The sequence below is a fragment of the Megalobrama amblycephala genome, linkage group LG24 (assembly GCF_018812025.1).
Source record: "Megalobrama amblycephala isolate DHTTF-2021 linkage group LG24, ASM1881202v1, whole genome shotgun sequence".
Taxonomy (NCBI): domain Eukaryota; kingdom Metazoa; phylum Chordata; class Actinopteri; order Cypriniformes; family Xenocyprididae; genus Megalobrama; species Megalobrama amblycephala.
The window spans coordinates 5,390,625-5,408,463 of NC_063067.1; the positions used below are offsets into that span (position 1 = coordinate 5,390,625).

At 36.0% G+C, this 17,839-nt stretch overlaps 1 protein-coding gene across 1 annotated transcript in view; it reads left to right on the forward strand.

Annotated features, from left to right (window-relative positions):
* Window positions 1-17,839, forward strand: part of ghrhrl (growth hormone releasing hormone receptor, like) — a 55,382-nt gene that overhangs the window by 11,757 nt on the left and 25,786 nt on the right. Inside the window, exons 3-7 of the mRNA XM_048177194.1 lie at window positions 7,762-7,870; window positions 11,393-11,500; window positions 14,661-14,752; window positions 15,712-15,809; window positions 16,060-16,192. Of these exons, the coding sequence (XP_048033151.1) occupies window positions 7,762-7,870; window positions 11,393-11,500; window positions 14,661-14,752; window positions 15,712-15,809; window positions 16,060-16,192 (540 nt within the window). The remainder of the gene's footprint in view (window positions 1-7,761; window positions 7,871-11,392; window positions 11,501-14,660; window positions 14,753-15,711; window positions 15,810-16,059; window positions 16,193-17,839) is intronic.

Here is a 17,839-nt window from a genome sequence, read left to right on the forward strand (position 1 = left end):
AGTTTTTCTTTGTTAATAAATCTGCAAAAATGTCAACAATTCTGTGTTTTTCTGTCAATATGGAGTGCTGTGTGTACATTAAAGGTGATAGAGAGGATTTTTGTTCGTCGACTGAGAATCCAAAGACTGTTACTGAGTTTTTGAAATGAGCGCATGCGTAAGAACAACCCCCCTCCTTCACAACACATTTCAAAGGAACGCCTCCCAAAACTCGTAAACACTCGTATTGGAACACGAGTGTTTACCACCGGCATTCGCTGTGTCGTGTTTTTTGGATTCATTATGTCGGACTCACCGCAGGTAACTCATAATCTGCAGTTGTTATTCCTGTCTCCTGACAAAAACATTGCATGCGGCGCCTGTAGAGTGTGGAAAGTTACTGGAGCGGACAGCCGCGCTCGTCTCTCACAAGGAACGTCACGCCAGTGATTGACAAGCCAGAGGGCCAATCGTTTACGCGATGATCCCGTAAATGATTGGCTGATGTTTTTAAGGCCCTACCTCGTGCACAGATGATGTATATTAATATTATTCCTTTCAGTGCACCTAATAAATAGTCTTTTATCAGTTAGTAAAGACAGTTTCAAGTAATATTGCAAAAATGTATAAAACAAAACATCCTCTTTAGCACCTTTAATGAGGAAAAAAATGAACTTAAATGATTTTAGCAAATGGCTGCAATATAACAAAGAGTGAAAAATTTAAGGGGGTCTGAATACTTTCCGTACCCACTGTAGATAGATATATATATTTCATATTAATTCATAATTGATATAAACATGCACACACTTATCGATTTGTTTATTTGAAATGAACAATTTCACAATGTAGTGGTCCAAAATTAGGCTTCATTTTCTTAACGTAGAATACCATTTATTGTATTTTTCTTTTGATTTTGAGGTGAAATATGACACAGACAGTTTTCATGAGATTTACCCTGATAATAAGTAACCTCATTCAGCTGTGTCCTGACGGATAACGTAACCTTGAAGCAACAACTTGAAGTAACACCCATATAAAAGCACCCAGGGGAGGCCTCTCTCACAAAATCAATTCTAGTCCAGGGCATTTTGGAATGTTTCTAGTCTAACTTTCTAAAAATAGAGTAAAGCGTATAATGGTTACAGAGCTCTGTCTGGATTACTGCTATCAGAGGAGAGTTTTTGGCAGCTTAGTGAAAACTAAAGGGATGATGTTGGGTGGATAGTGAGTTCAGCTTGACCTGCTTTCTTATGCACTAAAGATTCATCGCCTTTACACTTTATTTTCACCTTTCCTTTCTACTAGCAGGAAAATATCTGGTGAGGTTACACCCGAGAAGGTTTTTACACACATGCATTGCACTCACGCAGCAAATCAGTGAGAGTTTCTACAGGACACAGAGCAACAGAGCTATTCAGATGTCTTGGATACGCTGCCAGTTCAGAAACATGCGGATGATGACTGGAGGTTATTCTGATGATGTGATGCATATTTTCATTTGGGTTTTGGGATAATGGATACCAGGGGAAGGTGACAGCAATGTTTTTCAGGTGAAAACTGACCATGTAAGGCTGTTGCTGCTATCTAGTACTGCAGGGATGACTTATTCTGTAGGCCAAACCCCGCAAATGAATTCACTTTTTACACTTTCAGTTCCATCGTCCTGAAGTCAATGGGTTTTTTGAATGGGTTTTAATGCCTGAAATAAGGTCTGTGATTCATACAAGCTCAAGATATTTTCACGTTTTATGACCTAAAATACATCAGTAATACCCCCTTGAGATTTTTTAAAAGCTCTTGTCTTGTAAAGGCAACACGCAATATGGCGGAACATACGTCCCGCCTTCTAAGTAAAAAAGCCAATCGCTGATTGATAAATTCATTGCATCACTGCAGCTGCCTTTAGAAGCTCTGGTTTCTTAACTTCCCAAAGAAACCTGAGACTTGCGCTTAGGACTGCAAATTTTTTTAACTGCCTATTTTGGGGCATCATTAACTATGCACCGATTCAGGCTGCGGCCCCTTTAAATCGCGCGCCCCCTGCCCCAAGCTCGCGACTCTATAATACAGTGCATTTACAAAGTTCACACAGCTAATATAACCCTCAAATGGATCTTTATAAGATGTTCATCATGCATACTGCATGCATGCGTTGGATCATGTGAGTATAGTATTTATTTGGATGTTTACATTTGATTCTGAATGAGTTTAAGGCTGTGCTTCATGGCTAATGGGCTAATGCTACACTGTTGGAGAGATTTATAAAGAATGAAGTTGTGTTTATGAATTATACAGACTGGAAGTGTTAAAAAATGAAAATAGCGACGGCTCTTGTCTCCGTACAGTAAGAAACGATGGTAACTTTAACCACATTTAACAGTACATTAGCAACATGCTAACGAAACATTTAAAAAGACAATTTACAAATATCACTAAAAATATCATGTTATCATGAATCATGTCAGTTATTATTGCTCCATCTGCCATTTTTCGCTATTGTCCTTGCTTGCTTACCTAGTCTGTTGATTCAGCTGTGCACAGATCCAGACGTTAATAATGGCTGCCCTTGTCTAATGCCTTGAACATGGGCTGGCATATGCAAATATTGGGGACGTACATATTAATGATCCTGACTGTGGATGACTTTTTACTGATTGTAGTTAGGCTTCAAAATTGATTTAAGTTGTTTATTTTGTGAAGATTATCATGATGAAAAACTTGGTAAGAATCATAAATGGTCACACTGCTTATTTTCTGCAATATAACAAAAGTCAATGGAAAAATCCTTTTGGGTTTTTGTCAAGTGAACCAGGGTGATGCAAACTTACAGTCCTCTATAGGTTTTGATTCATAATGCTGTGTTTTATGTTTAGTGCTTATATTTGTCTTTGTTATTTATTTATTTATTTATATTTTATTTTATTTAATGGCATTGCATCAAGATTGGGGGATTGGTAGAGATTTCGCTGCTTTTACACTGAGATTTCATAGCATGATGAGACAAAAACATTTTAGGATTTTCAGCAATGCTATTGTTTAGCAGTGGCTAATATAGGTTGGCTGGGCTTCTCAGAAGACATATATTCAGAGATTGAAGGGTTGAGTTTCATTTAATCTCACTCCGTTCGTTTTGAAGGGCTCTCCGTAGTTTTTCATCATGAGAGATGAATAAAAAGAATTAGATTTATTAGTTCTTAGGGCAGCCTTGTAAAGAATGTTCCTGGATGGGGTTTTTGATCCTAACTAAGTGCTGGTACTTTGGTTCAAAGCGGGACAGAATGAACTCGTGGTGGAAAGTCACCCTTCAACGGCTCTCCAAAGTGGTCATCTCTGGAGGGTCTCTCAGGAAGGCTCTTCCTCCGGTTGCTTCATTTTTATAAGCATTTCCATCAGTTCGCAATTTCACTGTCTCACAGTCAAAAGTTTGAATATAAGTCTCTTGTGCTCACCAAAGCTGCATTTATTTAATTAAAGATACTATAAAAACAGTAATATTGTGAAATATTATTACAATTTAAAATATTTTTTTTATTTGAATATATTGTAAAATGTAATTTATTCCTGTGATGCAAAGCTGAATTTTCAGCATCATTACTCCAGTCTTCAGTAATGTATTTTATATTAATTAATAAACAAATTGTTTGTTTGAAATAAATGAACAATGTCACAATGCACAAAATCTAAGTGCTCCAAAATTAGGCTTTATGTTCTTAAAGCATTTTTGTTTTTTTGTTAAAACTTTACAATAAGGTTTCATTAGTTAACCTTAGTTAATGCATTAACTAATAATAACTAAGAATAAGCAATACATTTGTTACAGTCAGTGTAATTAATTACTAGCTATTAATTGCATCTTCAGCAGTGTAATTACTGTACTAATTACTCTCTCTGAAAAGTATTGCATTACTTACTAATTGCTTTCTAAATCCCATCCTCGACCAGTATAACAATAGACCACTCTGAACAATGCTGGGTTAAAAACAACCCAGAAAATGGATAAACCCAGCGATTGGGTTGTTTTAACTCAGCATTTGGGTTAAATGTTTGCCCAACCTGCTGGGTAGTTTTATTTAACTCAACTATTGTTTAAAAATTACTGTATTATTTGCTTAAAATGAACCCAAAATATGTTGGAAATTAACAATTATTAATATGTTTAATAAATGAACTTTTATTGATAAGTTTAATAAATGATAATTAAACAATACACTTTTATTGAATTGCTATGAATAAATGTTCACCTTTTGATTATTATTGTTTCCTCTAGTAATTATATGTCTTGATTTTTAATTTCCAACCTATTTTGGGTTCATTTTAAGCCATCCATATTGTCATTTTTAAACAATAGTTGAGTTAAATAAAACTGCCCAGCATGTTGGGCAAACATTTAACCCAACAGCTGGGTTAAAACAACCCAGTTGCTGAGTTTGTCTATTTTCAACCCAACTTGGGTTGTTTTTAGCTCAGCATTTTTTAAGAGTGAAGGATAGACATAAAATATCTCTTTTAATTCTCGAATAAATAATATAAAATAGCATAAATTATTCTTGAACTGACCAAAGTATTTACAGGGAGAATCAAAATTTAAATTACATTAAAAACATACATTTTAACATTAGATGTTAAATGTTAAATCTACTATTGTTTTATATAGAATTGTTCTATAGTCTACAGACACAGTATTCAATGCAGTTACATCAGAAGTAACTTACAGAAAAATTAAGAGTAATCCCTACTTATTTTTCAGATTACTTAATAAAGAAATAAACCTAACACTAGTTACAGTATATTTTAATTTACTAACTGTAGTTTATGTTACCTCGATATTTCTTGTTTTTAGTCTTTCTCCTCTTCTGTTGTCCAACTGTGCTTTATAGACACTGAAAATGGCAAGTGATAATATCAACTGGCAAAACTCTTTCATGCGTCTCTAAGACTTGGAGGATTTAAAAGAAATAGATGAAGAGATATAAACGGCGAGAAAGTCTATGGTTACGATGAGATAGAGCTGCTATATGAGACTAAAGAGCATCATGCAGAGCAAACACACAAGCCTGCCTTCTCTGTAGACTTGTTTATGGTCTTGAACGGTTCAGTGTTTTTGAGCAAATCTTTTAATGAACAATACGCTGCCGCTGACCTCTATTGTTCATTCAGTGAAAGCTTCCCCTTGTAGCAGAGAGACGTGACTGCTTTGGAGATTATTTATCTTAAAAGACTGACTAGAGCACGTACAAATACACTTACTGTGCGGGCTGTGAAGAAGCATATTGTTGAACTTATGTGAACTCTTCGCATCTCTTTTTTAACTTTTCAAAATATTATTGGCAAAAACTTTGAGAGTAAGGATATGAGAGTAATTCTCAGGAAATGGTGGCATTTGTGTGCTGTATAGCCTATATTTACATAAGAGGATTAGGGCCAAGCAATAATAAAAATATAAAACCATCTCGAGATTATAGTCATTATATGTGACATTAAACTCGTTTAGAGAATTTCGAGAAAAAAGTCCAAATTTAATGTTGAGAATAAAATCATTAAATTTCAAGAATAAAGTTGTTTTGTTTCGAGATAAAACTCATTAAATTTCTAGAAAAAAGTTGAAATCAAATGTAGAGAATAAACTTCAATTTTGAGAATAAAGTCGTGTTTCAGGAAAAAAATCATTACATTTCGAGAAAAAAAAGTTTAAATAAATTGAGAATAAACTTTGTTAAATTTTGAGAAAAAACTTTAAATAAAATGTCAAGAATAAACAGGATTTCGATCAGTGTCATGTTCGTTGCATACTGATAGAGGACATGACAGGGTTGGATCACTAGTCAGGCTTTCTTTCGATAACAAAGAAATACTATCAGCTTTAGCTAATTATCAATCACAGTGCTGATATACAGCCATAACGCACGGCTACGAGTGTGATATTGCATTTATACAACAGTTCAATGGCATGTGTGTGTGTGTATATATATATGTGTATATATGTATATATATATATATATATATATATATATATATATATATATATATATATACATATATACATATGGGTCATTGACGAATAAGGTTTTTAAAAGTGTAAAAAAACATAATGGAGATATAATTCATTTTGAAGTTTTATTAACGGTTAACAATGAGATTATGTGTTTTTTATAATCAATTAACACTGCCATTGTCATTTAAAAAAAAAAAAAGTAATTTCGGTTTTACCGAATGACACTTTTGGTTATACCGAATGACGATATTTTCAAACAATGCTAACAGGCTGATATCTAGCTAGCTAGCAAAAAGGACAATCAAACATTTTATATTTAGTACAAGTTTTTAAAATATTAAAACATTTTCCATGTTTTATAGCGGTTGCACCGAATGACCTGATGTTTCGGGACATGTGTATAAGCAAGTGAAAACATGAATTTTTCAAATAGTTACGAGAGAGTTAGTTACTTTGCTTCACGATCATGTGGTCCTGTGCAGGTGTTTGAATGATGTCACATCCTGTCACATGATATTGACCGCATGACTTGATCCAAATGGTCCCTTTATATTGGTTACTCCAAATGACATCAATGAAATTCATTTTCCCGACATTCTTTCTCATTACAAAGCAACGACTTCTACATATAATTTTAATACCATTTTGCACTATGTTGATATATGATGATATAAAATCATACCAGAATAAAAATATATACATTTATTACATTTTAAGATATTTTAATCACTAATGAACTGGCTGTATTGGCCTTTGGACGGTTAAACCAAATGACCTTTTGACACTTCAAAATCTTTAAAATACCTTTATATGTAGCAAAATATAATTAAAACCTTTTGGATTCAATAAAAGAGATCTAGTTGTACTACTTTACAAACTTTGGATGTCATATCTTTGTTTAATATTATTATTAAGGCCTTTGGACAAAAAAATGACCCGTCACGTCATTGACCCATATATATATATATATATATATATATATATATATATATATATATATATATATATATCCAATTTTTGGGGATATTTGTGGATCTCCCTATGCTGTAATATCTGGTCCTGTTATTTTGAGCCTGAGGTGGTGAAATACTGGTTTCTTGAACCTTCTTGAACAATAATAAAAATGTCCCTGAGTGTAGCACAAAGGGAGCGTTTTCTGAGAATAACCCATGAGACTTTGATTGCAATTGCTTTCAGAAGCTGCTACAGTTCATAATCATTTTTTAACTCTTAACCAGCATAGAGACGCAGTCACACTGAATTGTTTGATTGGATACAATCACTCTGAATCAGTGCTTTGATTACATGTACATAATTTTACAAAACACAAAACATAACATTTGAAATGCTCTTCTATGCATATACATATGTGCGTGCATACAGATGTTGAAATGGTTCTTGACGACTGCTACTTAATTAACTGCCTCTACAGAGGAAACATTGGGTTGAAACATAGTGCATTGTTAAAATTGCAATGAATTCTTCTCAGCGTCACTTTTCAATAACCTCAATATGGCATAATGGCTATTCATTGAAAAAGAAGAAATTTCACCTTTGTGCTAATGCAATCAGAAGTAATGTTTTCTGTGTTGGTATTAGCATTACATTCTCATTCAATTTTAGTGTGCACATATGCACATGCTTTCATGCTTTCCGTCTGGAAAGTGGGTCAGGACAGCATGCACAATTAATTGTAAGAGCGAGTGTCTGAGGATGGATGTATGTGTTATGTTATAAAGGAGACCTGCATTTCTGTGCATCACTCATTTCATTTTCTCTCTCTGCAGGTGTTGTGTAGTTTGCATCCCGAGTGTGAATATATTTTTCAGTTGGCAAGAGATGAACAGCGGTGTCTGCGAGAGATCACAGAACTTGGGAACCTCAGCAGTTTCTCAGGTAGAAATAAACCAAAGCTCCTGATGAGATGTTGAAGGGGTTTGTCATCCACGGGACGTGAGACGCATGCTAAACAGCACTGAAATTACATTGAGAGCAAACTGAGACCTTTTCTTAGGCATCCTGCTTCTCAGATTTTTCACTTCAGAAGTGCTCTCATATGCGAGTCTCAACAGCGTCTCAAAAATTGCTGAGACACAAACCGATTCCGCAGTCAAAGTCTGATATCTCAATATGAACGCCAGCATTTCTCAGATGTATTCTAGACTAAATTATATGAGCTATACTACTGTTCAAAATTTGGGGTTAGTAAGATTTAGGCTATTAAAGTTATTAAAAAAAGTCTCTTCTGCTCACCAAGGCTGCATTTATTTGATCAATAATTAGGGTTGGTAATCGAAAATCAATTCCAAATTCAGGAATCGGATACTTGTTATAAAATGTGAATTTCAATTCCTCTTATCGATTCCTGTGTGTGCATTTTAATGTGGTTTTAAACCATTCAAGCTCAAGAAGATGCGAAAGAGAACTTGATTTGGCACTCGAGCGCTGTTTTCTTTACTCGGCACATCCAGAGCGTGCGCACAAAAAGTCTCTCATATAGTGCATGAATACTAAATTGAGTACTCTTCTTGCGCTTGAAAGGACAAATTCACACAAAACTATGTCAAAATAATCCCAGTCGGTTATGTCTTAAGTGAACTTAAACAGAAAGAAAACGCATTTGTAACAGTGCATTATGCATGTGATCCGTGCGTCAGGTCTTAAAGTGACGGCAGCCTAATAAACCTGCTGCCATCTGTGTCATTACTGTTAATCAAAGAACAAAAGAAAAAGAAAATCACTCACTGAATTTGACTTTAAAGGGGATCTATTATGCCCCTTTTCATAAGATGTAATATAAGTCTCTGGGGTCCCCAGAATGTGTCTGTGAAGTTTCAGCTCAAAATACCCCACAGATAATTTATTGTAGCTTGTCAAATTTGTCCCTATTTGGGTTTGAGCAAAAACACGCCATTTTTGTGTGTGTCCCTTTAAATGCAAATGAGCTGCTGCTCCTAACCTGCTTTCCAGAAGAGGGCGGAGCTTTAACAGCTCATGTTAATCTTTTGTGCAAATCCAGTGTTGAATTGACCCTCGTTTGTGAAGCAGTCCGGCTTAAAATGACGGCATGACAACAACACTCTACTACAACAACTCTTCCTCTTCTCTAAAGCAGCCCAACATGGCCTCGCCCCCTTTGTTGCATCTTCTCGGGGTCGGGGTTTATGAAAATTTTAGTCCTTACCAGCAATTTGTTGTAGTCCTTAATCCTTAAATGCATGACTGTTTCGCCAATCATTCTTACATATTCGGGTCTTTATCGACCCAGATCTATATCTACCACGGAAGGATCATTACCTGTCGCGATAATATAAAACTCTTCTGATATTAGAGTAACAATTACAGAAGAATAAAATAAAGCATATTTTGTTACCTTTTGGAGCTTGAAAGGGCTTAGTTTGAGCAGATGTGTAATGCCATCATCACTGTCCTCGTCAGCGCTCATTTCCCAGTAAATTCAGCAAATAATAGGCGTTTTATGTTTGAGGTCACGAATATGAGCCCTTTCGCAATCTCAAACGTATTCTCAAAACTATATATTTTTCAACATCTTCAAAATCAATATTTCTATCGCTAACAGCTTCACCAGATCCATCCAGTAACAGTTACAGTCATATTTGATTGCGTCCAGTACTTGCTCTGCAGTAAATCGCTGAGCCATTTCATGTTTTTCTTATTATTTCGTTTTCTGTCTAAATGAGTCGTCACTTCATCATTGTGTTTCAGACATTGCCACCTTGTGGAATGAAGGTGAATTGCACTTATTCCATCATCTAAGATTCAATTATTGTTGTGCAGAAAAAATATACGTACACTCATACACACCTCGGGACGTTTGCGACCCTATACAATTTTTTACAAAAAATGAATACAAAAATAGGAATTCTTTTATAATTTTATGATTTTTTTCTTGTTATATTCTTTATAATGAATTGATTGAGGAATACCAAGAAGGTTGATGTCTAACTTTAAAAAATGAAGGAGGAGGGAGGGTAGTTAATGACGTCCCGGGTCACTAAAGACCCGAGCTATGCATTTAAGGGTTAAACAGAGAATTCATTAAAAGAAAATACAGGTATCTCTATTTGCATTGAACTTTGAGCGTCATAACTTTGCAGATGTTGTTTATGCTCAAACAGCAACATTACACACCAACTAAAAATAAAATAGTAAAATCATAATCAATGTTTGAAATTTATATTAGTCCAGTTTATTAGTTAGTTATTCTTTAGGCTGATGATTTTTTGTTCATGGTATTCAGCTGCAACAAAATGTTTTGCAAAAAGACTGAATAAATATATTGGATATCTAAATGTTTGACTTCATTTTTTTTTAAAACGAAACTGGGAATCAATAAAAATCTGAATCAATCAGCAGAATTGGAGTTGGAATTGGAATCACTAAAATCCAAAAAATACCCAAATATCGTAGTAATAATAATAAGTAAAATCATGTCAATAATATTGTGAAATATTATTAATAACTTTTCTATTTGAATATATTTAAAAAAAAAATTCAGCATCATTACTCCAGTCTTCAGTGTCACATGATCCTTCAGAAATCATTCTAATATGATGATTTGATGCTCAAGAAACATTATTATTATCAATGTTGAAAACAGCTTCATATTTTTTTGGAAAATGTGATACAGTTTTTTCTTTGATGAATAGAAAGTTTAAAAGAACAGCATTTATTTTAAATAAAAAATCTTGTAACATTTTAAGTGTTTTTACTGTCACTTTTGATCAGTCTAATACATCCTTGCTGACCAATGATATTTATTTCTCTTTTTTCATTCTAAGTGACCCCAAACTTTTGAATGGTGTTGCATACTATTCACATTTCAGAAATAAAATATTTATTTATTCTTCCATAAAAGAGAGAATTAGAACACATTCTGCTGCTACTATAAAAAAAATACTTTATACTGAAGCCATAATGTCTCCTGTCAAGCATTTTAACTTTTAAAATGACATTTAATGACTTTTAAACTCTATTTCTTTTTTATTTTAAATGACATACAAAAACAGGTCACAAACCCATTACATGACATTTAAAATAAATGACATCTGCATAGCATTTTACACTGCCATAAGTTGTCAGTAGTGCAATTCAGAGACAGATGTTAATAGGAGATCAGTCTCATTGCAATGCAGCGCCTTGCGTTTGCATTTCCCAGCGGTTCAGATGTGAAGGTCGTGTTTGGCAACGGCTTTGCAGGAAATTCACATGCACAGATATACATGTGCCAATTCCAACACAACAAACTGGACCATAGTAGGGCAATTCTAGCTGTTATGTGCCACAGAAAACCTTTCAGATACATTGTTTTCTAGATGTTTGGTGCTTGAGTGCATGGGTAGTTAAAAGTGCATGCTATTTATATATATATATATGTGTGTGTATTTGTGTGTGAAGGTTGCCTGCCAGTATGGGACTCTGTATTGTGCTGGCCCAGAGCTGCAGTGGGTGAGACCGTCCACTCACCCTGTCCGGCTGTTTTCTCTCTCTTCAACAACAACACTGGTACGACACAACCACAACATCCACACTTAATACAATACACATATTAGCAATATAAACACTCATAGCTGTGCAATATGGCTGTCACAGCAATCACAGCATGCTGATATACAGCCATATTGCACAGCTATGAGTGTGATATTGCATTTATACAATGGTTTGACAGTATGAGTGTGTATATAAATAAGAAATAACAACGGAGTGTCTTTAAAACCCTCTTTTGTGCAGAACTACTTCCTTCCGCCACGGATTCAAATCTCAAGTTGACTTGTTGTATTTTGTACAGTATTATTGAAAGAGAGAGAGAGAGAGAGAGAGAGAGAGAGAGAGAGAGAGAGAGAGAGAGAGAGAGAGCATTACCTGTGTCTGATATAACATTCATTTTTCAGGTCAATGTCCATAATATTATATCCCTTATAAAAATCTGTTTGAATGTCCGCTGAAGAAATCGATCTTTGTATTTGTCCTTTTTACAGTTAAGGGAATTTTCCATAACATACAGCGCTAAAACAATTACTTTTGTTTACAAAAGTCCCTTTCAATTTAAAAGTCTCTTGTGATTAACTGACTCATTCACTCATAAGTTTGCCTCATAGTCTAATGGCATATTAATGTAACTTTCACTCAATATATTACACACTTATGGACCCGTTCTCAGTACCAAATACAACATATTATTTATATAAAATAATATTTATTGAACAACTATATATAAATTAACAACAATAGCCATTATAAATGACAACAGGAAATAAACACAATTGTACAATTCAGTCAAACATACAAAAGCAGAGCTCTACAGCAGTGCTTCCCAAACTTTTTAGCTTTGAGTACCCCCTGAAGGGATTACCACCCTTCTGCGTACCCCCTCTCTTCCACTTCGACTGCAGTCACACCTTTTTATAAAGTTATTCATAAAAGTAAAAAAATGCACTGGAAAATCAATTCAGGGGGCAAATATTGTCCTTTAATGGTAAATTAAGGGACAATATTTGCCCCCTAAATTGATTTTCCAGTGCATTTTTTTACCTTTATGAATAACTTTATAAAATAAATAATGTTTTAAATAAAAAAATGTTCAATAAAGAAATATGCAATGATGGTAAAACTAAGTAAAACTTTTAAATATTAAACTAAAACCGCCAGTAGGTGGCAGCAAGTCACTGTTTTTATGAGTGAGTCATCGAGTCATTCATTCAGTAACGAAGCAAGTGGCTGTGAATGAATCACTGAATCATTGACTCTCACGATTCGTTCAAAGCCGCAGAATTGTTCGCGAAACACAGACGTGTGTTGTAGTTCTGCTGTTTTCGTTAGAACAATTTTTTTTTTATTGCAAAATAGAGTAAATACTTAAAGTACTGTGTTTAAAATTTACGTTTTATTTTTTGACCTGTTGTATAATAATGTCACGTTTGCAGTCATGTGGATATTTGGGAACAATTGCATTCTTACTCGTTATCATCATTAAATGCAAGAACTCACACAAGGTATGTTTTTGTATCGGAGAAAGTTTTAGTCTTAAATCGAAATTAATCCACTATCTGTGTCTGTATTTGTTCTGCATGCGAGTAAGTGCTAAATCCCCACTTTTATAAAGGTGCATTGTTGAGAACGACAGTAATTTAACGCGATTTAAGGCAGAAGATTCTGCACGAAATCTATCATATGCATGCTGCTTCTGTGGATACAGTCATTTTTGACTGCAAATGATGAGGTAATTTGATTAAACGTACTGGATTTACGACATTTTGGCAGTTAGAAATACATGCTCGATTTTAATATTATTTTAAGTTAGAATTAAATGAACTACTCAGCATTCGCGTACCCCCTTTTGTCACCTCACGTACCCCTACGTGTACCCCAGTTTGGGAACCACTGCTCTACAGGATGTAAGTTAAATATAGCCTTAATGTTAAATTTAACATAGCCCAATTTGATTTGCTCAGGAACAAGTAATAGATTAATAAGACCAACGATTGGCCGTTTTATGTACCCCAAATGAAATATATCTCATGTTTAACCACTATAAGAGCCAGCGGCAAATCCCCGAAGCACTGGCCGAGATGAAGATGTTCTCAGCGTCTACACGAGCACTGAACGGCCGCTGACGGCCTGGAGCTCACATCTCTGAAAACATCTAAACAAATTATAAAATAGGCACTATGATTATTAAATATGAGTCATATATTTCAAGTCGAAACAACTACATTCTTGCCTAAAAAACTCTTAAAACTACAGTTCGTGGTACAACAAGTGTAGTATTTGTAAAAAATACGGTGGATTCGCTCGGCCGCCATGACAGTCGCTTTAAGCGGAGTGATACAGACGGTGAAAAGGTACAGTAGGAGTGCTGTTATCACTAGAATATCGCATGGCTCTCAGCCAATCAGATTCGAGAACCAGAAAGAACTGTTGTATAAAATAGAATACGTAATTAAGCAAAATTAATGATGTAATTATTTTTGTTTTATTATTTTATTTTTGTCTGATCCGAATGCCTTAGAGACTTAGGGGTTCGCTCTTTTGACTCGAGAAACAGAAAATGTTTCTATGTAAGGAATTAAAAGAGAATGCGTTCTTAATCTCTGAGTTTGCCCAACATGCATTTCCATATTAACAGCTTCTGCAAGCAAACGCGTTGGTTTCAGTCTGTGGGCTTTAACAATAGGCACATCTACCTTGAGAATATGAGCTGAAACCTCAAATGGTAAAATGCACGGCCCCAATTTCAAGGCTTCATGAGCTTGAGCAAAGAAAAGGCAGGTTTTCATATTTGCCACTGCAATAACGTCTCAAATCTCCACAGATCCAACCGTATAACAAACTAAACCCAGTCTAAACCAGGCCAACCAATGCTACATGCGGAAGACCACAAATGAAATTGTGCTGCTGCGGTTTCATCTGATGACGAGTAAAGTGACACTCCATCACTGACTAGGATACAGACCTCATTTCACATTCAGCCTTTAGCACAAGCTAATTTTATGCATTGCATCTTATTGTCCTCCAGAGAAAAAGATAAAAATAAACTCAATTAATTCCTCAATGACAACAAAGTTGCCTGTGAATGCATAAGCATATTTAAATGGTTTTTTGAAAAGCTTGCAGAGATTACCTTGCATGATGGTCATTGACCTTTGACCTTTATTGATTATTCTAGGTATAGTGAGTCGTAACTGCAGCGCTGGAGGCTGGTCACGGCCGTTTCCTCCTTACCATGAGGCCTGCAGTGTTGAGGACGACATCCCAGAGGTTCTTCAATTCATAATCACACACACCAATCAGGCATAACATTATGACCACCTTCCTATTATTGTGTTGGTCCCTCTTTTGCTGCCAAAACATCCCTGACCCGTCGAGGCATGGACTCCACTAGACCCCTGAAGGTGTGCTGTGGTATCTGCACCAAGATGTTAGCAGCAGATCCTTTAAGTCATGTAAGTTGTGAGGTGGAGCCTCCATGGATCAGACTTGTTTGTTCAGAACATCCCACAGATGCTCGACTGGATTGAGATCTGGGGAATTTGGAGGCCAAGTCAACACCTCAAACTCATTGTTGTGCTCCTCAAATCATTCCTGAACCATTTTTGCTTTGTGGCAGGAGCATTATCCTGCTGAAAGAGGCCACAGCCACCATGGAAGGGTGTACATGGTCTGCAACAATGCTTAGGTAGGTGGTACGTGTCTAAGTAACATCCACATGGATGGCAGGACACAAGGTTTCCCAGCAGAACATTGCCCAAAGCGTCACACTGCCTCCGCCAGCTTGCCTTCTTGTGCTGTTCCTTCCTTGAAGCACTTTTGATAGATACTGACCACTGCAGACCGGGAACACCCCACAAGAGCTGCAGTTTTGGAGATGCTCTGACCCAGTCGTCTAGCCATCATAATTTGGCCCTTGTCAAACTCGCTCAAATCCTTACGCTTACCCATTTTTCCTGGTTCTAACACATCAACTTTGAGGACAAAATGTTCACTTGCTGCCTAATATATCCACCCACTAACAGGTGCCGTGATGAAGAGATAATCAGTGTTATTCACTTCACCTGTCAGTGCTCATAATGTTATGCCTGATCTGTATATATATATATATATATATATATATATATATATATATATATATATATATATATATATATCATTCATTCACTCAACACTCAACTCAACATGGTAATTTAGATGTAATTGATTTGTGCTCATTTGTCCCTCAGGAGTCGTATTTTGCCACTGTGAAACTGATCTACACTGTTGGTTATGGAGTGTCACTGCTCTCTCTCTCTGTTGCTGTGGTAATATTGCTGCTCTTCAGGTACTGTGCTTGGTGGACTAAAAAAACCTCAAACACGCCACTGATGTAATCTGAAAGTTACTGTAAAAATATTGCTTTAATATACCATATACTTTTAGCATATATCTAGCTACTTTAAATCGACTCTGGCTTTATAACTTTAAATCAGCCTGTAGCTTGGAAACTAGTCTCAAAGTAGTTACTGTAAAATTAGAAGAAGGTTGTATTCTTTAAAATTATATACTTATAAATAATGTTGTTTGTGTTATAGGCGATTACACTGTGCTCGAAACTACATCCACATGCAGCTGTTTTTCACCTTCATCCTAAAATCTGTGGCTGTTTTTATCAAAGATGCTACGCTGTTCTCCAGTGACGACACGGATCACTGCACACTCTCTACAGTGAGTCCATCACAACACACCCCACAGCCTGTGTTGTTTCCTGTGAACAACAAAAAAAAAAAAAATAAAATAAAAATATAAATATATATATATATATATATATATATATTTACATTTACATTTACATTTATTCACTTGGCAGACGCTTTTATCCAAAGCGACTTACAAGTGAGGAATACAACAAGCGAGTCGTCATGACGAGGCAAATAGACAAGAAGTGCTCACAATAAAAGTTATCGGCAGTGCTCAGAGTATCATAAGCTACAATAGAGAGGAAGTGAATGGATAGGTATAAGAAATTTTTCTTTTTTTTTTTCTTTTTTTTTAAGATGAGGTTAAGTGCTCACGAAAGAGATGAGTTTTCAGCTGTCTTTTGAATGTTGCCAGGGATTCAGCATTCCGGATGAAGGCAGGAAGATCATTCCACCAGCAAGGGACAGTGAACGAGAATGTTCTGGAAAGTGATTTCGAGCCTCTCTGTGACGGTACCACAAGCCTTCGCTCCTTTGAAGACCGTAGGCTTCTGGTAGGAGTGTAGACTCGTAAGAGTGAGTGGAAGTAGGAGGGTGCTGAGCCTGTGGTAGATCTGTAAGCAAGGGTCAACGTCTTGAATTTGATGCGAGCAGCAAGTGGTAGCCAGTGTAGAGAGATGAAGAGAGGCGTGACGTGGGCTCTTTTGGGCTCGTTAAAGACGAGACGTGCTGCAGCGTTCTGAATCATTTGCAGAGGCTTGGTAGTGCATGATGGCAGTCCAGCCAGAAGAGCATTGCAGTAATCAAGCCTAGAAATGACCAGAGCCTGGACGAGAAGTTGTGTTGCATGTTCTGTTAGAAAGGACCTGATTTTCCTGATGTTGAATAGTGCAAATCTGCATGACAGAGCTGTCTTTGCAATGTGGTCTTTGAAGGACAGTTAGTCATCAAGGATAATTCCAAGATTTCTGGCCGAATTTGATGGAGTAATTGAGGATGTGCCAAGCTGGATGCTGAAATCGTGATTTAGAGTTGGATTGGCAGGGAAGACGAGAAGCTCAGTCTTAGCCAGGTTGAGCTGTAGATGATGTTCTTTCATCCATGCCAAGATGTCCGCCAGACAGCTTGAGATTCGAGCAGCTACTGTGGGATCGTCTGGATGGAACGAAAGGAAGAGTTGTGTGTCATCAGCATAGCAATGGTAGGAGAAACCATGTGCCTGAATGATGGGACCAAGTGATGTAGTGTAAATGGAGAAGAGGAGGGGTCCAAGAACTGAACCCTGAGGAACCTCTTTAGTCAGTTGATGAGCTTTGGATACCTCCCCTCTCCTTCCTGTGAGATAGGATTCAAACCAGAGAAGTGGAGTACCTGTGATGCCCAGTGATGAGAGGGTGGAGAGAGATATATATTTATATATATATATATATAGTTGCACTCTAAAGTTTACATACCCGTTGCAGAATCTGTAAAAATGTGAATAATTTTAACAAAATAAGAGGGATCATACAAAATGCATGTTATTTTTTATTTAGTACTGTCCTGAGTAAGATATTTTATATAAAAGATGTTTACATAAAGTCCACAAGACAAAAAATAGTTCCAGAAGGAAACATGATGCATTAAGAGCCGGGGGGTGTAAACTTTTGAACAGGATGAAGATGTCCAAATTTTT